This window comes from Phascolarctos cinereus, unplaced genomic scaffold (assembly GCF_003287225.1).
Source record: "Phascolarctos cinereus isolate Bilbo 61053 unplaced genomic scaffold, phaCin_HiC Scaffold_726;HRSCAF=1367, whole genome shotgun sequence".
Lineage (NCBI taxonomy): Eukaryota > Metazoa > Chordata > Mammalia > Diprotodontia > Phascolarctidae > Phascolarctos > Phascolarctos cinereus.
The window spans coordinates 384,093,176-384,117,108 of record NW_027556098.1 but is presented as its reverse complement, the minus strand read 5'-3'; the positions used below and the strand labels follow the sequence as shown (position 1 = coordinate 384,117,108).

The 23,933-nt window shown below is 46.0% G+C and overlaps 1 protein-coding gene across 1 annotated transcript in view; it reads left to right on the top strand.

Moving 5' to 3' along the window:
* Window positions 1-23,408, top strand: part of LOC110198406 (protein-arginine deiminase type-3) — a 49,052-nt gene extending 25,644 nt beyond the window's left edge. Inside the window, exons 8-16 of the mRNA XM_020972674.2 lie at window positions 701-804; window positions 926-1,037; window positions 1,824-1,931; window positions 2,990-3,141; window positions 11,281-11,425; window positions 12,041-12,143; window positions 16,293-16,372; window positions 18,276-18,401; window positions 22,732-23,408. Of these exons, the coding sequence (XP_020828333.1) occupies window positions 701-804; window positions 926-1,037; window positions 1,824-1,931; window positions 2,990-3,141; window positions 11,281-11,425; window positions 12,041-12,143; window positions 16,293-16,372; window positions 18,276-18,401; window positions 22,732-22,965 (1,164 nt within the window). The 3' untranslated portion in view covers window positions 22,966-23,408. The remainder of the gene's footprint in view (window positions 1-700; window positions 805-925; window positions 1,038-1,823; window positions 1,932-2,989; window positions 3,142-11,280; window positions 11,426-12,040; window positions 12,144-16,292; window positions 16,373-18,275; window positions 18,402-22,731) is intronic.
* The last annotated feature ends 525 nt before the right edge of the window (window positions 23,409-23,933 follow it).

Here is a 23,933-nt window from a genome sequence, read left to right as displayed (position 1 = left end):
ACCTCCTTATTCCACTGTCAGTGAGGAAGAGCAATTGATTAGAGTGTGATAGTGAACGACGTCAATAATCCTGTGAAGAGTATCATCCTCTTTGCCACTCTGAGGTTGCGTGTAGGCACCTTATTAAAGCAGAGAGAGAGAGCTTGAACCTCTGAACTGAAGTTAAGACTCCCACCCCAGTTATAATGGATAAGACCCCCACACTCATAATAATAGCATAGTTGGAGTGTGTTTAGGGAGAACAGAGATCCAAATGAGACCTTTCTACGGTAGAGTAGAACACCTCTGAGGAGTTTGGTTATCTGGGGGTTTTCTCTGTGTGTCTATGTTTAGGTTGCCTTGGGGGTGTGTGTGTGTGTGTGTGTGTGTGTGTGTGTGGTGTGTGTGTGTGTCCCTGGGGAAAGCTTGATGTTATGGACTGTACTTTGAGCCGCCTGAGTTCTCAGACATAAAGCACACCAAAGAGTAGATGGTGGTGACTATGTCCTAAGGTGAGTGACTGTGCACCCTTGACAACACCCTCTGAACCCTTCCTTATTCCCTTCAGTGAGCTTGGTTCAGAAATTACCAGACCCCGGAGGTCCATAGTTTCCCAACATCTTGTTGACTGGGGCCTGGCTCAGAATTCTTCCAGAGCTTGATGAAGCACTGCTCTCTAAGAATCATCGACTGATGAGGCTTCTCTGATCCTTCCCCACAGGATTTTCCGGAGTCCCCGATCTTCACAGACACTGTTGTATTCCGTGTGGCCCCCTGGATCATGACCCCAAGCACCCTCCCGCCCATAGAGGTGTATGTGTGCAAGTGAGTCTGATGTCAGGAGATGGTGAAGGGGAATGCTGGGGAACTTGGGGGTGCTCCCGTTTCATCTCTCTCAGTCCCCTGGACATTTCTTGAGACACCTAACCTACTGACCTGTCCACAGAGTAAGGAATAACACCCACTTTGTGGAAGCAGTCGCACAATTGGCGAGGAAAGCGGGCTGCAAGCTGACCATCTGTCCCCAGGCTGAGAATCGCAATGACCGTTGGATACAGGTGAGGACGCCTCTCTATTCCCAAGAGGCAGCATGAAGAATTGGTGGGGCATAGAGAGAGAGAAGGAGAGAAAGAGAGGGAGAGAGAGAGAGCGAGAGAGAGAGAGAGAGAGAGAGGAGGGAGTGAGGAACGGGGGAGGAGAGAGGAGACAGAGAGAAAGGCAGAGACAGAAAGGGATAGAGAGAGGAGGGAGGGAGGAGGGAGAGAGGAGACAGACAGAGAGAGAGAGAGAGAGAGAGAGAGAGAGAGAGAGAGAGAGAGAGAGAGGCAGAGACAGAGACAGATGGAAAGACAGACAGAAAGACAGAGAGAGAGACAGAGAAGGGAAGGAGAGGGAGAAGGAGGAGGGGGAGAGGAAAGAGAGTGAGAGAGATAAGAGAGAGAGGGAGGAGAGAGACACAGAGATGAAAAAGGGAGAGAAGAGAGACAAAGAAAGAGAAGCAAGAGAGAGATAATGAAGAAGGGGGAAAGAGAGAGGGAGAGACAGAGCATCTGAGGATGTAGGGCTTGATTGACCCCTCTCCCCTTGGAAGGACCATGCTAAGACATTCTAAGACCTTTATAAACAGTCTCCATTATCCTGAAGGAAGGGAGTCCTGAGTTCAAATTTGGCCTCAGACACTTAGTAGCTGTGTGACTCTGGGCACAATTGCCTCAGTTTCTGTAAACTGTAAAATGAGCTGGAGAAGGAAATGGCAAACCACTTTGTCAAGAAAACCCCAAATAGAGGCCTGAAGAGTAGATCATAACTGAAAAACAGCTAAACAACAATCTGTTTCTTCATAGGATGAGATGGAATTGGGGTATATCCAGGCTCCACACAAGACTTTCCCTGTGGTCTTTGACTCCCCACGCAATGGCGAGCTGCAGGACTTTCCCTACAAAAGGATCCTGGTGGGTCCCTTCCTAACCTTCAGGCTTATTTCTGGCCGGCACCATAGGGCCAAACAGCAGCTTCCACCTGGATTCTCCCCAAGGACCATCTAGACAGAGGGGGCAGGGGCGGGAAGGTGGGGAGGCCGCTCATGCCTGATCCCTAATGGGGGCCTCTGGTTTGTCAGCATCCATTCTTGTGAATCTATTCAAGTGACTCGCCTGTTATTCAGTACTCCAGTGAGGGTACCCTAGACAAAGTAATGAGTAACATAGAGAGAGACCTGGAAAAGGTCAGAGGTGTAAGGAGAAACTAGAATGGAGAATGTCAGAACTGGGAGAGGCCTTACAGCACAGAATGTCAAAGCTGGGAGAATCTTAGAACACAGAATGTCAGAGCTGAGAGGGGCCTTAGAACACAGAATGTCAGAGGTAGAAGGGACCTTAGAACACAGAATGTCAGAGCTGGGAAAGACCTTAGAACACAGGATGTCAGAGGTAGAAGGGACCTTAGAACACAGAATGTCAGAGGTAGAAGGGACCTTAGAACACAGAATGTCGGAGCTGGGAAGGACCTTAGAACACAGAGTGTCAGAGCTGGGAAGGACCTTAGAACACAGAGTGTCAGAGCTGGAGAAACCTCAGAACACAGAACAGAGATATGTTTATAGAGATAAAGGGGACCTGAGAACCCAGAATGTCACAGCAAGATCACTTGGAGTTTATCCAGCCAGAGTCCCTAATTTAATCCTCCAAATGAGGAGCTTTGGTTCTTTTGCTGTAAAATGCAGAGCTCCACCACCTTCCTGGTGGGAAGAGGACAGAGAGGTCAGGAAGTCCGACTCTTCCCTTCTTCCTGACTCATGCACCTGCGCACCACATGATGAGTAAGCCATGGTTCCTCTTGTGGCCTCAGTTTCCCAATCTGCAGAGGGAGTAAAATGTTCTCCAGTGCCTCCAAGGATCCCCTGTGAGCCAGAGAGAACCCAGAGCTGCCATGGGACTTCACAAGCATGTGGGGAAATGGGCATCTGTGGCCTGTGCCCTTTCCTGACTCTGTCCTCTCCCCCTCTGCCCAGGGCCCAGACTTTGGCTACGTGACCAGGGAACCACGGGATAAGTCTGTCAGTGGCCTAGACTCCTTTGGGAACTTGGAAGTCAGCCCTCCCGTGGTGGCCAATGGGAAGGAGTACCCCTTGGGAAGAATCCTTATCGGGGGCAACTTGCCTGGGTAAGAGGGAATGAGAGGGATGGGGCATCCTGGCATAGATATTGGAGGTGCTGGTACAGAGCGGGAGGGTGAGGGAGCAGACATTTATATAGCTCCTACTATGTGCTGGGCACTATGCTAAAGGCTTCACAAATATTGCTCACTTGATCCTCCCAATGACCCTGTGAGGGAGGAGCTATTATTATCCCCATTTCAGATTCGAGGAAACTGAGGTAGGCAGAGTTAGGTAATTTGCCCAGGTTCTCACAGTTAGCAGGTGGGTAGGCTTCTGAGGCTGGATTTGAACTCAGGACTTCCTGACTCCAAGCCAGAGCTCTATCCACTGTGCCACCTAGCTGCCCCCTCCCCAAGACAGGGAAAATGCTGGCAAGCTGTAGTCAGAATGCACTGATTTAATCTCATAGACATTTATTGAGTGCCTAATATATGCAGAACCTTGTCCGAGCACCTGGGAGATACGGAGTTTAGGAAAGACACAATCCCAGCTCTCTTGGGGTGTATGGTATAGTTCTGGGAATAAATAGGAGTCCTTAGCGTAGACTAGTTCCCAAAGGGCTTTATCCAAATGCTGCCCTGCCATTTTCTAGCTGTGGGACCTTAGATAAGTCTCTGAGCCTCTTCTGTTAAATGGGGGAAGAGGCACCTGGTACTGCTATGCCAGCCTCACCAGGTTGTTATGAGAAGCAACCTAGCAAGGGTCTACAAAATTAATTTGAAAACAGTAAGAGTCACTAGTGAGTATTTAGTGCTTAAAGGTTTGCAAAGCAATTTACATCCCTCATCTCACCCAAACTCCCTGATCATCCTGGGAGGTAAGTGATATCAGTATCCTCATTTTACAGATAAGGAAACTGAGGTTCAGAGAGCTGAAAGGACCTGCCCTGTGGTCACACAGCTAGTGAGTGTTGAAGGAAGGATTTGAACTCACACCCTCCTGATATAGTGCAGCCTTCATTGCCCTGAACCATACTGTAAACTGTGAAGTGTCATATACATATCTGAGCATTTTTGCTATTGCTGTGATCTTACCTTCCACAGATATGGTGACCCCCAATCCCCAAGTAGCCCTGGGAAGGAACCATGAAGGGAGAGCAAACGGTCTCCCCAACCAAGATGCACAGGCACAATTAGCATGGCTAGAGCTCTCCCTGAGAGGCAGCCCAGCATCTTGGATAGAGGGAAGAGGGGTACAAGTCTAAAATTGCAGAAAAAATCCAGGCCTCCCTTAGGAGAAGAATTTAACTCATTGGGCTTTCCCTACATGAATGAAATCAGAGTTTTCATTAAACAAAACAAAACAAATCCCTCCGGTTCCACACAAAATAGCCTCTGTCACAGAATGACAGGCCCTCGGAGCTGGTCTGGACCTCAGAGGCTGTCCGGTGCATCCCTTATCTGAGCAGGAATTCACAAGTCCTTGACCAATGGCCATCTGTCCTCCGCCCGTAGACTTCCATCCATTGGAGGGGCAACCCTGTGGCAGCTCGTTCTGCTCATGCACAGCCTCAGCATTAGGAAGGTCTGCTTCTTATGGACCAAAGTCTGCCTCCCCAACCTTCGGCCCCCAGCCCTGCTCTGCCCTCTGGGGCCAAGCACATCAAGACTGACCCCCTCTTCCATGTGACTGCCCTTTAAATGCTGTAAGACTCAAAATCAACCTCTAGTCTCCTTTGTGGGCCCAGCTACTACCTCCTACAATGCCCACAGCCAGAGAATAAGACATCTGAAAAATCTGGTGGGTCTCTGAAGGTCCCACTCCCTGCCCTCTGGCACTGGGCACACCCTTCAATACCTCAGGGACTTCCAACTTCACTCTCCCATCATAAGAACCAGCCCTCCGTGCTTCAGCAGGTGATTTCATGCTGTGGCTAACATAAATAAGTGGCCAAAGCCCTGGGGTGACAAGCTTCTCCCTAATGAGTTGGGCTGGGCCTCTGATGAAAGATGGCCCTTCTGTGGCCAGGCTGGTACACAAAGCGTTTCCAGCTTTGACAGAACCTGCCCCAGACATAGGGTCACCTCCAGGTCATAATGAAGACCACTAGAATCAGAGCAGGAAGGGACTTTGGATTGAGCTACTGAAGCTTTCAACTGCACTAAGACTTTTGGGACACCCTCCGTGTATATGTGGGTATATATATATATGTGTATGTGTGTGCTTAATGTAGATAATATAATCACCCTGCATATAGCCCTTGATAGCATATATATATATATATATATATATATATGGAGAGAGAGAGAGAGGGAGAGTTTATATGTGTGTATAATAGAAATAATATATATTACTTTGCATATAGCCCTTTATAGCATATATATTTATATGGGCATAATAGAAATAATATTTTATATAGAACATATATATACCACATTATACATATATACATATGTGTACATATACAGTACACATATACATGTGTGATTTATTTTTATATATTTTATTTTTTATATTTTATTTATAAATACATGTATAGATATATTTTATTTATAAATATATGTATAGGTATACTTTATTTACAAATATATTTAAGTTTATATTTTATTTATAAATATATATATGTATAATAGAAATTAACATATCACCTTTATGATTATTATGGCCCATTATAGCATGTATATTTATGTGTGTATAATAGAAAGGATACATTAATATATATTTATATATAACATACACATATCACTTTATACATATACACATACCTATAAATGCATATACATGTATGTATATATGTACAATGTGATGTACATATGTTCTACATAAATGTGTGTATATGGTATATATATCTATAACCTTACAGTATATATTTATATGCATGTACATATGCTCATGTGCATGCATAGAAAGACATTTATATAGTTAGAGGCTAAGAGCATTGGATCTGAAATCAGGAAGTCCTGAGTGCAAATCCAGCCTCAGGCATTTATTAGCTGTGTGACCCTGGGCAAGTCACTTAACCTTTGCCTCTCCCGTTCCGTTGCTCTCAGGGTTGTCATGAGGCTCAGATGAGATGACATTTGTAAAGCACTTTAAAAACCTTAAAGTGCTATATAAATGCATGTTATTGTTATGATCTTTGCCAAGAAAACCTCAAATGGGGTTACAAAGAGTTGGACATGACTGAAACAACTGAACAGCAAAAATAAATATTATTAATAATATTAATAACTCATTTGAGGGAGGTGATATCATCCCCATTCTATAAATAAGAAAATTAAGGCTGGATAAGTTTTGGAAGCATTGTGGATATAGTGGTCAGAGCGTCGGACTTGGGATCAGAAAGACGGGTTCAAATCCCATTTCAGACACTTACCTAAGCTATATGAATCTAGGGAGGTCACAAGTTTCTTTGTGCCTCAGTTTCCTCATCTGAAAAAGAAAGGCTTGAAGGGACAGCTAGGTGGCACAGTGGATAGAGCACCGGCCCTGAAGTCAGGAGGACCCGAGTTCAAATCCAGCCTCAGACTGAACACTTGACACGTGCTAGCTGTGTGACCCTGGGCAAGTCACTTAACCCTGATTGCCTCACTAAAAAAACAAACAAAGAAAAAAGAAAAAGAGAGTCTTGGACTCTGGTCTCTAAGGCCCTTTCTAGCTCTAAGTCAATGATGCTAGTTCATGGTGATGCAGCTCATAGAGTCATGGATTTAGAACTGGGAGGGGCTTAGAGTCCATCTGGTCCAGGGGTAGAGAGCCTGTAGCCTCCAGGCCACATGTGGCCCTCTAGGTCCTTGAGTGTAGCTCAGTCCATCAAAGGGCCACACTTAAGCACCTAGAGGACCACACATGGCGTTGAGGCCACAGGTTCCCTACCCCCAATCTAGTCCAACCCTCTCATTTTACAGTTGAGGAAACTGAGGCATAAAGAGGTTCAGTGACTTGTCCAAAGTCATACAGATAAATAGTAGGTGGCAATGGTGAGATTTTCACTGCAGTATTCTCAGTCCACATACACTGATGCTTCTATTACACCAGCTGCTTCTCACATCAGAGTCAGGAATCAAATCCATATTTTCATTTCAAATCCACAGCCTCCATTCAGTCACACTGAGGCCTGCAGAGGGGAAGTCATTTGTTGGAGGTCACAGGGCCAGTGAGGAGCAGAGAGATGAAGCCAGGGCCTCTCACTCTCAGGACGTTGCTCCTTCCCTTATCATCCGCTGCTTCTCCTCGCTCTCCTGAGACATCCTGCACGGAGAGCTCTTGGCCTCACCCCTCCCCTCCGACCTCAACTCTCCCAATGATGCTCACCTGGGTACAGCTAGACCAGGTGACGACGGCATAGCTGGCCAGCTGAGGCCCTTCCCAAAGTACTGCCCATTGAATTTTTGAAAATTACTAAAATAGAGAAAAATAATGGTATCTTAGGATGTTGGTAGTAAAAGGTCCCTAGAGCGTGAGGTGAAAGGAACGTTAGGAAATAGAAAGTCAGAGCTGGAGGGACCTTGGAGCACAGAATGTCAAGGCTGGTGGAACACTGGATTTGGAGTTCAAATCCCAGCTCTGCTATTTAATACCTGTGTGACCTCAGGCAAGTGACTTGACATCCCTGGGTCTCCTTTTCCTTATTTGTAAAACAAATATCAGACAGGTTTTGTTACTGTTGGGTCATTTTTAAACCATGTTCTACTCTTTGTGACCCCATTTAGAGTTTCCTTGGCAAAGATCCTGGAGCGGTTTGCCATTTCCTTCTCCAGCTCACTTTACAGATAAGGAAACAGAGGCAAACAGGGTGAAGTGACTTGCCCAGGGTCACACAGCTAGTAATATCTGAGGCCAGATTTGAACTCAGATCTTCTGACTCCAGGTTCTGTTCACTGAGCTTCCTAGACACATAGCAGGTGCTTAATAAATGCTCTGTTGCTTGATTAAAGTGAACAGTCCAGACTAAATGATACTTAAGATTCTCCCCAGCGTTATACATATCCTTCTATGACCTTAGAGTGCAGAATATTAAGTCTGGAAGGGGCCTTACTTATCATCCCTTCCATTTTCAGCTGGGGAAAATAAGTCCCAGAAAGAAGTAATTTGTTTAAGACCTTATAGCATTGCTGGGAAATTCCAAGTCAGTGTGCCTTCCATCCCACTACTCGGCCTCTCCTGGGTGATTCTGCCTAGCATCTCTGGGCTTTGGACTGTTCATTTCATTTCTAAAAGTCGATTGACACGCCTCACCCTTATAGACCACCACAGCTTTCCCTGCTCTCCCACTTCAATCCCTTGAACACTTGGGCATTTTGGAGTTTCATGACTCCCGACTGAGTTAACAAAGATTTCTCATCAACACCAATTCTTTTCTAACTCTGAATTCTGTGCAGATTTCTGAGGGTGCTGGGGTCTCTGAAGATTCACTTGGCTCTGGTGTGATTATAAGTGGGAGCCCCCTAATGGGGCAGAATTACTAGGATTCTTAAACTCAGGTGTTGATTGGCTTTGCTGGCTACAGTCCTCCTCCTACTGCCTGATTAGCTGCATTGCTGTTAAGAGAATATAAACTCTTTCGTTATGGGTTGCAGGAACGCGAGAATACAGAGTATTAGAAAGCAGAATGTGAGAGCTGGGAGGGAATGTTAGCAAAGAGAGAGACAGAGAGAAAGAGAGAGGAGAGAGAGAAAGAGACAGACAGAGATAGAGAGAGTGAAAGGGAGGGAGAGGGAGGGAGGGAGGAAGAGAGAGGCAGAGACACAGAGAAAGAGAGAGACAGAGAGAGAACAAAAGAGAAGAGTAAGAGAAGAGATAGTGAAAGAAAGAAGAAAGGAAATAGAGAGAAAAAGAGATTTAGAGATAGAGATAGAGAGGCACAGAGACAGAGAAACAGAGAGAAAGAGACACAGAGAGAGAGAAAAAGGCAAAGACACAGAGATGCAGAGACAGAAGAGAAGAGAGGAGAGGAGAGAAGAGAGAATGAGAGAGAAGAGAAAGAGAGGAGAGAAGAGAGGGTGAAAGAAAAAAGAAAAGGAACAGAGAAGAAGAGAGATTGAGAGCGTTTTTAACTGCTTGCATTCTAATGGTCTCATTAGATTACTGGATGAAGCTCATGATGGGAATTTTATTCTGGAAGCATAGACCTTATTCAAAAGAAAGAGGACGGGGCAGCTAGGTGGTGCAGTGATAGAGCTCCAGCCTTGGAGAAGGAGGATCCGAGTTCAAATCCAGTCTCAGACACTTGACACTTACTAGCTGTGTGACCCTAGGCAACCCCAATTGCTTCACCAAGAAAAAGAAATATATTGCTGAATTCAATTTATCCCCCATTTTACAGATGTGGCAACTGAGGGTCAAAGTGAGGAAGTGCCTTTCCAAGGTCTCATAGCTAGTAAATGGCAGAGCTGGGATCTGGACTCAGATCTGCTACCCAGCGCTCTTACCATTACACTATGTTAACAACTCATGGATTCAAATCTCCAAGGAGAGGGAAAGGTAGTGACTGAAGTTTATTACTGAGATAAAAATGGCTGATAGTAGGGGCAGCTAGGTGGCACAGTGGATAGAGCACCGGCCCTGAAGTCGGGAGGACCTGAGTTCAAATCCGGCCTCAGACCAAACACTTGACACTTACTAGCTGTGTGATCCTGGGCAAGTCACTTAACCTCAATTGCCTAAAAAAAAAAATGGCTGATAGCAGACTCTTTCCTGAGAGCAGAGAGGACAAAGAGAATGGAATTTATCTCCAGCACCGGCAGAGTGCTCCAATACAGACTGTAAGTTTCTTGAGGGCAGGGCCAGAGTCGGGTTTCTGTTTGTAACCCCCAGCACCTAGCATAGTGCGTGTTCCCTGCATGGAGTAGGTGCTTAATAAATGTTCGTTGAACTAAATGGATCTAATCCAGCCGGGCTAACCAACGGGTGCTAATCTTGGCTTCGCCATTTTTTAATCATGGGACTGGCCCGGACCTGAGTCCTTGCACTGACTACTGAAATGGGCCCAGCGGAGGGTGAGGAGCCCGAGCTCAGACCTGCCTGGCTCCCACCCACCTCTCGAGGTCCTTTTGAGGTCTATGAGACTTGGTACGTTAAGCACAAGTAACAACCTGTACCAAGCGCCGCACAAAGTCTGCTCTCTTCCACTATCTCCTTCCAGCCTGGAGTTGATCCTGGTGGGCTTTCAAGGGCTGGGCCTTTGGAACGTGAATGTTGACAAATCTTACCAAGCTGGAAAGGTTTCAAGACAGTGCCTCTATTGTCAGAGGACCTGCCTGGCTAAGGGCAGAGACCCTGAGCACCAGAGTGGTTTAGCCAACAGGACGTGGGGAGGGGTCGGCAGGGAAAAAGGGGGTGAGGTCAGCTCCATGAGAGGTGGAGGGGTTGTATCCTAGCACGGAGGACCCACCCTGATGAAATCATGGAATCAAATGACCAGGAATCAAAGCCTAATTAAAGTCACTAAATGAAATTTACTCTGGTCTCTGCCCAGGGCCATTTGATCTACCGGGATCCCTCTTGAGTCACCCATCTTGTCTGAGTAGATGCTTAGGATGGATCTGGGGTGTGTGTGTGTGTGTGTGTGTGTGTGTGTGTGTGTGTGTGAGAGATTTCTTTTAGTCACAGACCTCCTTAGTGTATATTCTCAGTAATGGGATTACTGAATCAAGGGGTGTAAATAGTTTAAAGACTTTTATCACATAATTCCAAATCGTTTCCAAGAATAGCTATACCTATTCATAGTTCCCGCAATAATGTCTGTTTGTGTGCTTGTCTTCCCATAGCCTCTCCAGCATCAACAGTTTCCATCTTTCATCATCTTTACCAATATGGTGGATGCAAGGTGAAAGTTTAGAGTGGTTTTCATCTTCATTTTTTTCTTACTGTTATTGATGTGGATACCTATTTTTTTCATGTGGTCACCTGATAATGCACATTTCTTCTGAAAACTGTGCATACCTTGGAGCATCCATCCACTGAGAAATGGCGCTAGGGGCTGCTAGATGGTGCAGAGGATAGAGCTTTGGCCCTGGAGTCAGGAGGACCTGAGTTCAAATCCAGCCTCAGACACTTGACACTTACTAGCTGTGTGACCTTGGGCAAGTCACAACCCCAGTTGCCTCACCAAAAAGCAAAAGAAATGATGCTTTGTCTCTAATATTTGAGCCACTTATTTGGGTTCCTTCTGAGGGATGTTTTGTCCACTTTTTTCACTCCAGATCTGGTGGAAGGCGGGTCACGCAGGTGGTCCGGGACTTCCTGTACGCCCAGAAAGTTCAGCCTCCCGTGGAGCTCTTTGTGGACTGGCTGGCTGTGGGCCATGTGGATGAGTTCTTAAGCTTTGTTCCTGTCCCTGATGACAAGGTAAGGTCCCCCAAGGAAGGCCCTTCATCAGCTCTTGAGGGTCCAGTGGTGCGGTTTCATCTCTTCCGAGGCCTTTCTGCAGCTTTCCAAAGGTGATAGGTTTTATGACCATCATTGTTGTATGCTCTTATTATGTATGCATGAGCACAGACAAGAGACAACATGGAACCCTGGAATTTGGGTTGGATTTGGAGTCAGAGGCCTTAACTTTGCTACTTCTGAGCTGTATAATCTTGGGTAAAGCCCTAACCCTAATTGTGCTTGCCCTCAAAGAGCTTACATTCTGTTGGGTGTTTGGAGCTACCCAGACTGGCTGGTAGGGGTCTGGACTTTAGTTCTAAATCTGTGCTCCTGTAACTATAAAGAGTAAAGATGTGTAATCCCTTGGCATCAGGTACTTACCTCTGCTAGCATCCATGCCCTTAGATGCTCAGGTGGCCAAAGCCTGGCCCTGTGGTGACACTGCCCCTGGGGCTGCTGAAGTTAGCAGGAAGCCTGGCCGTGGACCCCTGGACCCTTTGGGTGCTGCCTACAGAGCAGGGTCAGAATCCTTGCCCTCTGTGCATGGACTGCATCAGGAGCCCTGGTTGAGGGCATCTGCCTTTCTCCATACAGGGTTTCCGCCTGCTTCTGGCCAGCCCTAGCGCATGCTTCAAACTTTTCCAGGAGAAACAGAAATGGGGCCATGGAAGGGCCCTCCTGTTTGAAGGTGTTATGGGTGAGTTCTTTGTTGTGTTACTCTTCCTCATCCTTGCCACTAAGGTCCTGCTTGGCCCCTTCCCTTCCCTTCCTATGTCTTCAGTCCCTCAGCTCCACCAGTACCAGAGATCTGGGGAGAGACGCCAGAGGCCCTCTAATCCAATGTGTTCAATATGCCTCCCAGAGGAGGAATCAGAGCGGTTATCTGGCCTTCCTTTGTTGACCTCCAGAGAGGCAGCTCTGATTATTAGGACGTTTCTCCTCACTGAGGTTTCCTACCTGCTCTACTCCTGGCTCACGGGGCTAGTTAGAAACCACTGACGAACAAGTCACAAGGCATTGTGGAAGGGACGGAGAAGAAGACACAGTCCCTCCTTTCAAGATGGTGTCACTAGGAGAGAGAGAAAGCACTGTCCTGGCAGCCTGAAGGCCTGCCTCTGACACTATGCTGTATGACCCTGAACAAATCACTTTTCTCTCTCCAGGCCTCAGTTTCCTCATCTGTAAAATGAGAGGTTTGGACTTAGATATTCTGTAAACTTCTTTCTGACTCCCCAATCCTAGGATCACTTATTAGCCACATGACCTTGGGTCTCTCTCCAAGCCTCAGTTTCCCCATCTGTAAAATGGTGATGCCTCAGGGGATGAGGAAAAAGTTTTCAAAATCTTAAATATGCCCAAAAATACCACAGAAAACGTGAATGGTTATGATTTAAGGAATGCTAATAAGAATAACAGCTCCCATTTCTATGAATTTGACTATTTTATATAACACTTTCCTCACAAGAGCCCTGTGACTCATTCTCATTTTATAGAGGAAGAAATTGAGACTCAAATATCATTTTTATGTTATAGATGGGGAGATTGCAACTCAGATGTTATTATTCTCATTTTACAGTTGGAGTAACTGAGGCTTAAATAATATTTTATAGATAGGGAAACTGAGGCTCAAATATTATTATTCTCATTTTACAGATGGGGAAACAGGCTTAGAATGGTGAGGTGACTTGTCCACGTCTCACAGCTAACAAGCGATTGTGAGATTTAGACGATCTTAGAGATAATTTACATATACCCCCAATACCTGCATCATTTTTCAAGTGAAGAAACAGAGCCCCAGAGAAGGAGGTGACTTGGGACCTTGGCGTTTTTGACTCCAGAACCAGTAGTCTCTCTCTGGCCCAGAACAGCTGTTGTGGCAGGGCTGAAGCTTAAACCCAGACCTTCTAGCTACAGCTTTGAGGCTTTCTTTATGATCCTCCCCCCCCCAACTGCCTCACAGTCTAGCTGGCAAGAGAGCTTATCTGTGTGTGGAAGGACAACTCAGCATTCCAAGGAATAGATATCCAGTGTCAAATGAGGGAAACAGTCACTGAGTCACTCAACAAGCCTTTATTAAGTCCTGATTATATGTTAGGCACTGTTCTAAACACTGGGGACACAAAGAAAGGCAAAAAATGAAAGCCTGCCCTCACAGGGTTTCCATTCTAATGGGGGGGACAGCATGTAAATGAGGAGGTACATCTAAGTTGTAGCACAAGAGGGTCTAGAGAGGGGCAGAGATGGTGGTCTGGACCACTTCCTGGAGGAGACACCCTCCCCAGAGCAGACCAGAAAAATCCTCAGGATTTCAGGGCTCTGGGCAGCGTTCCAACAAAACCTTCCCCGCCCAGGGCCCCTGGGCACATACCTGGCTGCCTCTGGAATGCTCTGATCTAATCACGGGGCCTCAAACCACATTAGCCCAAGTTGTCTCTGGAATCAGTGAGAACAGCACGATGGAGTGGGAAAAGGGGAGGACCCAGAGTTAGGAGAGACCAGGTTTTGTATCCTGCCTTTGAAGCTGTGAGACCCCGGGAGAGTCACAGGGCAGCTCGGCTCCCACCCTCCCTGACTCATCCGGTCTGCTCTGCTTGGCCGCCCACTAGTGAGCATCAGCTGTCACATGATGTTGTAGGTGGAATGTTTGTCCAATCTGTGGGTGTCCCAAGCTGGGAGGTGTAGCTAGCATGCTGGATGACAGAACCAAGGTCCAGAAAGATGTCACCAGGCTGCAATATTAGGCCCAATCTAATAAAAGAAATTTAATAAGGAGAAAAACTTGTAGAAAGACTACAGGATGGGAAAATTTGACCAGAAAATGGTTCGGGTGAAAAAGATCTGGGGGTTTCAGTGGACTGCAAGCTCAATATTAGACCACATTGTGACATGGCCAGTACACACACAAAAAAGTGAATGCTTTTAGATTGCACTAATAGGGGGGCAGCTAGATGGCACAGTGGATAAGCACTGGCCCTGAAGTCAGGAGGACCTGAGTTCAAATCTGGCCTCAGACCAAACACTTGTCACTTGCTAGCTGTGTGACCCTGGGCAAGTCACTTAACCCCAATTGCCCAAAAACCAAAAAAAAAAAAAATTTTAGATGGCAGTAATAGAAGCAGAGTTTCAGAATGAGGGTAGGGGTAGCTCCACCCTGGTCAGACTATGACACTTCAGTTCGGGGGAACACAAAATAATTGATGCCGGGGCAGCGAGGTGGCACAGTGGCTACAGCAGTGGCCCTGGAGACAGGAGGACCTGAGTTCAAATCCGGCCTCAGACCAAACGCTTGCCACTTACTAGCTGTGTGACCCTGGGCAAGTCACTTAACCTCAATTGTCTCACCAAAAAAAAAAAGAGAAATTAACCAAAGAAAAAATAATTGATCCCCAAATTGCTTGCCTTCTCAATGACTTGGGGAGGGAAGAGAGGAAGAGAATTTGGAACTCAAAAATTTTTAAAATGAATGTTAAATTGTTTTTCTACATGTAATTGGGGAAAAAATAAAATATTAAAGTTAAAAAATTGATACCATTTGTTTAAATGTTCCGCTCCCATAGTCCCTCACTTCTACAAAAAAAAAAGGGAAAAAAGCACATCTTTTCATCTGTTCTATGGGGCTACATCTTTGAAAGGATGCTGACAAACTAGAGTGTATCCAGAAGAGAATGTGGCCAGCCTGGGGGGTGGGGGTGGGATGGTAGATCATTTCATGGGAAGCCAGTAGAAGGAATTGGCTGGGTCTTGTTTGGAGAAAAGAAGGCATAAGAGAACCACAGTAATGGTCTTCAAGTATGTGAAGGGATCTCATGAGGGAGGAGAAATTTGCCTCATTCTGCTTGGCCCCAGAAGATAGAACCAGGAGCAATGAGTAGAAATCACCAAAAAACCTTTCTAGTCTTGGAAAAAAAAACAACCCTCTCCAGTGATGAGTGTCCAGAGGGGGAGTGGGCCATCTCTGCAGGTAGGGAGTTCTCTCTCACACTAGGTCTTCAAGTAGAACCTGGATAAACACCATATAGATACATCATAGCGGGGATTCCTGTCCAGGGACGGCAGCCTCTGTTGTCCTTTCCCACCCTGAAATTCAATGATTCTACCATATTAGGAAGAGAAACTTAAGTTGTCCTACTCTTAGCCCAGCTCAGCCCTTCCCTGGGCCCCCCTTTCTCCTCTTCCTCAGGGCCTGACCTCCCTTCCAGGAATTCATTTCAGGCTTTCTATAATTCAAAGGCACTGACACCTCTGGGAAGTTGTAAGATGTCTGAGGGACGAGGTCACCGTGCAGAATTACAACACCCTGGCCCCCCCCCCCCCCCCCCCGCCCCACATGCTTGCAAAACTGCTTTGCTAAGTAAGAAGGTGTCTGGTCAACCTGCAAAAATATATTGACTCAGTGTCTGAGAACTTGAACCCTGCCTTCTGATTTAAAGCCCTCAAAGCAATAGGATTTTAAAGGACTAATTTTTTTTTTAATTACTGATGGTAATTTCTAACTTGATTTCTCTCCTTCTGTCTCTTTCCCTCCACCCACCATTTCATCTCTCATTCTCTCTGTCTTTGTCTCTTTCCCTTTCTCCTTTATATCTCTCTCTCCCTACTTCTCTCTCTCTCTCTTTCCCTTTAACTCTGTCTGTCTCTCTCTTCCTCCCTCCCTCTCTCTCTCCCTTTCACTCTCTCTGTCTTTCTTTGTCTCTCTGTCTCTCTCTATCTCTGTCTCTGCCTCCTCTCTCTCTCCTTCACTGTCTCACTATCTCTTTCTGTCTCTCTCTTCTCTATCTCACACTTCTCTGTTTCTCTATCTCTCTCCCTATCTCTGTCTCTCCCCTTCTCACTCTTTACTCCACAGGGAGTTCACAGGTGAAGACCATGTCCATCAATCAGATCCTCTCCAATGAAAACTTTATCAGTTACAACAAATTTGTCCAGGTACTGGGAAGGGGACAGAGAAAATTGAAGACACTCAATAAAAAGTCTCCTTTATGCTTTTTTACGAAGAGAGTCAGAAGGCAGAGAAAAAGAAATTCTACAAGAAAAAACCGTTGCTCCAAGACCTTGCCATACCCAGAAGGGAGCTGCTCTCCCCTGGCTCCTGTGTCTCTCCAATCACACCTGGCATCCTTTGCTGATCCTGGCTTCAAGTTGCTGCTATGGTTCAGTAACTCCTCTGAGTCAGAACAGTTGCAAGGCACAGTGTGAGGTGCTAGTTATTGGGGGCTATCTTTCCCTCTGCTGCTCTGGAAGACTTGTTGAGGTGTGGCCCCAGGTGTAGCCCCAGGTGCAGCCCCAGGTGTGGCCCCAGGTGAGGCCTAAGCAAAGGCAGAAGAGCTTGTTGCTTCTGGAATGTGGTTTAAGGGACACTGAGCAGCCCAAATGAGCTGCAGCTCCCACTACCACAGTCACTCCTTTGGCTGAGGCTCCGGTTTATGTAAACACATTATCTGAGAAGCACAAGATATGAAGCTATTATCTGCTTCTAACAGATTAGTTTATCAGAATGGTGTTGAGAGAGAGATTGGGTGTCATGAGAAGAGCCCTTGATTTGGAGACATAGGGTCCGGATTCAAATCCTATCTCTGTGACCTTGGTTTTTACTTGTCTGCCCCTCAGCTCCCACCTGTAAAATCAGGGGGTTGAACTAACTGATCTCTAAGATGTCTTCTGCCTCTAAATCTATGGTCCAATGATGATCCAGTGACCAGCACAGACACTAATTACATCCAAGGAGATAAGGAAAGCATTGGAAGATGTGATTTCTGAGACACTGATGATCCTTAAGAGGCTGTAGAGAATGGAGGTGGCAAAGCAGGATTGGGGAAGGTCAACATCCCCATTTTCAAAGATGAGAAGAGATTGATGTCTGTAAACAATAGGCCAGTGAGCTTGACTTTGATTTATGGGGAAATTCTAGGATGGTTCATTGAAGAGATGGTTCGTGAAAGTCTAGAAAAGGAAGCAGTGATCATGAAGGACCAGCGTGGCTTCATCACAAAAAGGGCATGCCAGATGAACCCTATTTGAATGAGAGAACAAAAGAGCAGTTATTTGTGTGAATGAAAGAACATTTATTAAATGCTTACTATGCCCCAAGCAGAATAGCTGGGCGGCTAAACGATACAGTAGATTGAGTGCCAGGCCTGGAGTCAGGAAGATTTGTTTCCCTGAGTTCAGATCTGGCCTGAGACACTTACTAGCAAGTCACCTCACCTGTTTTTCTCAGTTTCCTCATCTGTAGAAGGACATGGCAGACCACTCCAGTAGCTTTGCCAAGAAAACCTCAGATGGGGTCAGGAAGAGTCAAACATGACTGAAAAATGACCCAACGAGAACAAAACGCCCCAGTGTGAACATAAGCGCAAAATCGAAGCAGTGTCAGCCTTCAAGGGCATTCAATTCTAATGAGAGAGACCTTACATTTGGGGAAGACGTGGCCAAGGACTGGGTTACTAGGGCAGGGAAATTCTGTAGGTAGAGTCTACCTAGATCTTAGCTAAGCATGTGATAAAGTCACTCATGTATTCTTGTAGATGAGCGATGTAGCTGCTAGAGAGGGAATACTGAATGTAGTGAGGAGGGTGCCTGCCAACAGCTGGCTCTTACTTGACATGGCCTTAGAGCCAGGCTCTGGCTCCCGGGGGAGTTTCTATGATGGTGGAGGGTGAACCCAGGTGATCCTTCATAGAGCTGGACAACATCATATGGGGCTCCTCGCTTAAGCGGTCTGTGGGTTCTCTCCTGGAGCCGAATCGTTCTTTGGTTTCATCTTCCTTCTCTCTCCACTAACTCTGCCTCTCCTTGTCTTTCCCTCGATGCTCACTGCCCATGCTCCCAGAGTTGCATCGACTGGAACCGAGAGGTTCTGAAGCGAGAGCTGGGCCTGGTAGATCGAGACATCATTGACATCCCTCAGCTCTTCAAAACGGAGAGGAGGAAAGCAGTGGCGTTTTTCCCTGACTTGGTGAGGAAGAACGGGAGGATGAATGGTGGTGTCCAATGTCGCTGGGATTATTAGTCCCAATTATTAATAACATCTCCCTAAGTTTCCAACAGCTCCAGGAGGGAGTAAGGCAAGCCTTATCATCCTGCTTAATGAAGGGGAAAGTGTTTTACATTTACCTGGCATGGATGGGACAAGTAGCCGAGAAGGGGCTTAGTGGAAAACTCCAAGACATCCCAGTTGGAAGGCAGGAAGGCCTGATTTCAGTTTCTGCCTCTGGCTAAATCCAATCCAGTGTTTCCATTGTACTTCAAGGTTCACAAAGCACTTGTTTCCATGTCCTTGGGTCCTCAGGACAGCCTAGGGAGGGAGGGAGTTCAGGTTTTAGTATTCCCATTCTACAGGTGAATAAAATGAGGTTTCAAGAAACAAGCACCCTGCTCAAATTCACACAGGTGTGAAGCGAAGATTCAAACTCAGGTCTCCTGATTCCAAAACTGGAGCTTCTTCCTTCCACCCCATTATATCACACTGCCTCCATTTTATAAAGTATAAACTGAGGCACAGATTGGTTAAGTGACTTGTCCAGAAGGACAAAGTTAGTCAGTGGCTAAGCTGAGGTTCAAGCTTAAATCTTTCCACTAGACTGAGTTGCTTCAAATGTTGTCCCCATTGGACTGCCTGGGGCTCTCTCTTATGTCCCAGAGGGTTTCCTATGGCCTGCATGAGGTTCAGTCATTTATCTGTTTTCTTGGAGAAGGAACAAGGATCCCAACAAGGCCATAATGAGCAATCAGAATGGACTTGGAAGAAGAATCAGAAACTTTACGATCACAGATTCAATCCTGGGAGGGGCCTCAGAGACCATCTGGTCCAGTCCTCTCATTTTATAGATAAAGAAACAGAGACCTGGGAAAAGGAAGTATGTCATCCAAAGCTATGCAAGTAGTAAGTGGCAAGGGGGCAGTCTAAGCCAGGTCATCTGACTCCCAATGCAGGGACATTTCTGCTGCACCAAACTCCTTCCCGGGGGCCTGATGGCTGGTCCATAAACCAAGAGAAGTTACTCTTTTGGCCAGTTTGTCTATAGGCAGGCAGGCAGGCTATAAAGCATCCCAGAACCTGACCCTGAATGACCTTTCCTCATAATAACTGACATCTATCCAGCATTCTAACATTGCTCTTTGCTCATTATCTGACTCGAGCCTCATGAGGTAGGCCCTACAGGGATTATTATCTCTATTTTACAGATGAGGAAATTGAAGCTCAGGGAGGTTGTGACCCAAGTCAATGAATCATTTCTTAAGTCCTTACTGTATCATGAAAGCAGTGACTTGCTTAAGCTCTCCCCCAAACCCCTCCAAATACTCATAAAAAATGGCTCTAAAGTGCTTACTGTATGACAGGCATTGTGTAGATGCTCGCTTACATGTAGAGCAAAATAATGTTATGTCAGCATATAAGCTAAGACCTCAACAAGCTTTCACCTTAATAGAAGGAAGCAATGTCTATATCTTCTAAATATCTATATTCATTATCTGCCTATCTTCTATCTGTCTATGTATCTATCTATCTATCTATCTATCTATCTATCTATCTATCTATCTATCTATCTATAGGAGAGTGGTAGTCAGGTAGAGGTATTTGTGTTTAGAAAGTTACCAGGTTATAAAGCCATAGAGAAGTAGATTGACACATCCGTTTTATGATAAAGTTGATTTGATTATGGTTCCAGAACTGGTAAGATGGTGTGTGATGGAGGCAATCAAAGGGAGAGGGAGACATCAGCACTGAAAGAGTTAATTCCTCTAGGGCAGAGTTTCTAGTACAGGAGGCAAAGCTGATGGTAAGAGGATGACCAGGGAAGGAAGTACCAGGGGGAGAATGAAGATGATGATGATGATGATGATGATGGTAATGATGATGGTGGTGGTGGTGGGTGGGCCAGGGTCTTCCTGAGCTGGCCAGTTACAGCACTATAATTCACCATGTTTCACTATCTCCTTTCCAGAAGCTCTGAGCTCTTTTACAGGAAGACTTCCTTCAAGGGGGAATGTACAAAGGATACAGGGAGGGCAGGTGGCTTCACCGGATCATTTGCTGACCCTGTGGTCAGGCTGGACTCTGAGAGATGCCTCCTGATATACAGGCCTATGCTTCTGGACGTGAAAGATAACAAGCTTCTTTCCTCTCCTGTCATGCTTCCTTTGTTCTTTCCTTCCTCTTTTCAGCTAAATCTCCTTTGCCCCCACATTTCAGCCTTGTTTGGAAACCCTCAACATCACTTCCTCTTCCTATCTTTCTGTGAAAGCAGTAGCTGACTTTTAAGATAAGCTTGCAAATAAGTTCAAAACGCCCCAAATGGTTACCAGCCCACCTTTCTTCTGCCCATCCTGGCCCCACCTTACATAATCATAGACTGCAAATGACAATAGGTCACAGGGAACCGTCTGCAAAGCTTCCATCAAAGGAAGCATTCGATTCAACAAAAATCCATTAAGTGCCTACTATGTGCAATGCACTTTCTTGGGCATTTGTAATAGCAAAATAAACTCCGACATAGTTTGTGGCCTCAAAGAGCTTACAGTCAGTCAGTCAGTCAATAGACATTTATTAAGTACCTGTTATATGTGCCAGGTGCCATAGTAAGGACTGAAAATACAAAGAAAGGCAGAAGACAGTCTCTGCTCTCAAGAAGGGGAGTTAACATGCTAACAGTTATGCACAGGAACAGACTAATTGAGGATAGAGGAAATGTGGGCTATATACAATAAGTATGTAGAACACAACAAACAAAACTAACATTTCTTGAGCACCTACTATGTGCAGAATGGCAGAGGATGAGGGTGAGAAGAAGACAGTGAGTCAGGCACTGAACCATTGGAAAGAGTGAAGGGAATGACCTGGAGACAGGTCCTCGGGATCACAGACCTTGAAGGTCATAGAGCCCAACACTTTCAGAGGCCCAGAGGGATGGGGTCACTCACCTAAGGTCACACAGGTAGAGAGTGTGGAAGAGCTAAGATTCAAATCCAGGGTCTTTGACTCCAAATCCAGTATTCTTTCCAATGCATCACTCTGCTCCTCCTTGTAGATACTGGAGGAGAGGGTGGTACAAGGGAATAGAGCAAAGAGGTCATTTGGGGGAAGTGTGATAGAGGTGAAGCGTATAGGTGGGAGTGGGGATCAAGAAGTAGGTCCACCCTTCCTATGGTCCTGAGTCACACACAGGAAGAGGAGTGGCCTTCACGTTAGAAGCAACAAGGTTCTGGGCCTGGATTGGAACCTCAACCCTACCCTATACCACCTGTATAACCTCAAGCAAGGCACTTTCCCTTCTCGACCTCAGTTTCCTCATCTGTAAAATGAGGGAGTTGGATTAGTCACTGAGGATATTCCAGTTCTAAGTCTATCGTCCTATGAATAAGTCACTTAATCTGTCTGGGCCTCAGTTTCCTCATCTGTAAAATGAAGGAGTTGGATTAAATAGTCATTAAGGATATTCCAGTTCTAAGACTATTGTCCTATGAACAAATCTCTTAAACCCTCTGGGCCTCAGTTTCTCATCTGTAAAATGAAGGAGTCAGACTTGATGGTCTCTAAGATCCCTTCCATTTCTAAATCTATGATGCCTTGTGTCAATGAGGAAACTGAAACATTTGGCTTAGACTCCATTGTTAACCTGATGCAGCCCCCTAGTAAGGATAGAAAGGAGTCTTCCAATCCAAATAGTTCTAAAATACAATACTCCATGATTGGCGCTTTAGAGAGGTGAAAACAAAGTCCTCTGCTGACTGAGGACAAGGTCTTAGCTGATTGGGGTGAGAGGAGGGAAGGCTTTCTGGAATCAGGCTTTAATTATGGATGGGCTAGAGAGATTAAGTGCTGGGAGAAATCTGAGGATGGGAGATCACTTTAATCTGGTGGGGCCAGGGAACTGTTGATAGAAGAAAAAGGGAAAGGAGGAGCTTCTACAGAGTCAGAGTCCATGAGGGGAACAAGAAGACTGTTACAAGAATCAGAGGTCATGGCAGAATGAACAAAAGCACAAATATGTGAGAGGGCAAGATGAGAAACAGGAATCCAGTTTGACTGAAATTGAAGAAATGTGAAAAGGAGTTGTATGAGATAAGGCTGGATGGGTAGTGTAGAAGCAGATGGGGAAGGGCCTTGAATGCCAGGATCCTTTATTCATTGAGCCATGAGGAGTGCTAAAGTTCACCAAAGGTTATGGAGTAGAGGAGCAGCATGGTTTTGGTGGGATATTAGAAGCACTGTGTAGCCATGAGTGCCCTTGGTGATGTGACGCCTTTCCCTCTAACATCCCTGATTTTCCACTCTGTGGTTACAGGTGAACATGCTCGTGTTGGGGAAGTACCTGGGGATCCCCAAACCCTTTGGGCCTATGATCAATGGGCGCTGCTGCCTAGAGGAGAAGGTCCGATCCTTGCTGGAGCCACTGGGCCTTGAGTGCAACTTCATTGATGACTTCACCCCCTACCACATGCTGCATGGAGAGGTACACTGTGGCACCAATGTCCGCCGGAAGCCCTTCCCCTTCAAATGGTGGAACATGAAGCCCTGAGCTGGCTCCCTTCCCTCCTTCCTCTCCTCTGCCTGGGAACTTCAGTATGAGACATGTGGAAGATTCACCTGAATGATGGAAATTCAACAAAGCAAACAAACCTAGGAAGCTTTGAGAGAAACTGAGTCCCACTGGAAACACTAAGCCCTTTCCCTATAGTCCCTTCCCTACATTAGCTCTCTACCTGGGAGCTGAAAAGCTCAGAGACCAAGTCCTCCCTCTCTATGAAACAACATGACCTCATCTTATGCTGCCTCCCACGTTTCACAGGTTTGAGACTCACAATGAATCCCCCAAACTATTCACCTGCCATTTCTTCCTTTTGTAAACTCCTCTTCAGAAAAATGCCAGCTTATAGCGTTGTGTCATGGTGATATCGTCTCCTTCCGTCAGTGAGGCCAGAGCCCCGAGCAGGCTCACACCGCCAGGCAAAAGGAAAAATTCTCAAGCCACATTTAGTTTGGTCCACTTACTTCCAACCCAGCAGACCAATAGAACTAAGAAGTAAGATCATTCCTAGCACGAGAAGGTCTGAAAAACCAAGCGGAAGCCGTAAACACGTCCCTTGTCAGCTGAGTCCTCAGAGCAGGGCCTGCAAGTTAGAATGAGAAGGATTCATAGCAGAGGCATCGACCAAGATTCTTTTTGTTCTGAGCAAATCCAGTGTCCCTTTGCTAGGCTCTAAATTCCTAGAGGGAATGGGCTATATCTTGTATATCTTCCCATCTCTCTCCTAGTACTGAGTTCAAGGTCTTGCATACAGTGGCCTCTAAATAAATGGGTTTATTTTGAAGTGTGACTGTGAAGGTAGGTTTCTAAGAGACTGACAAGATTCCCTTTGTCATCCAGCAATCAGGAATTTGACTCTTGGTCTGAAAACCTAAAAGCACTTGGGAATTTAGAGATACCAGGAATTCCATGAGATAGAGAATAGGGAAAAAGTCAACAAGCATGTAGCACTTACTGTT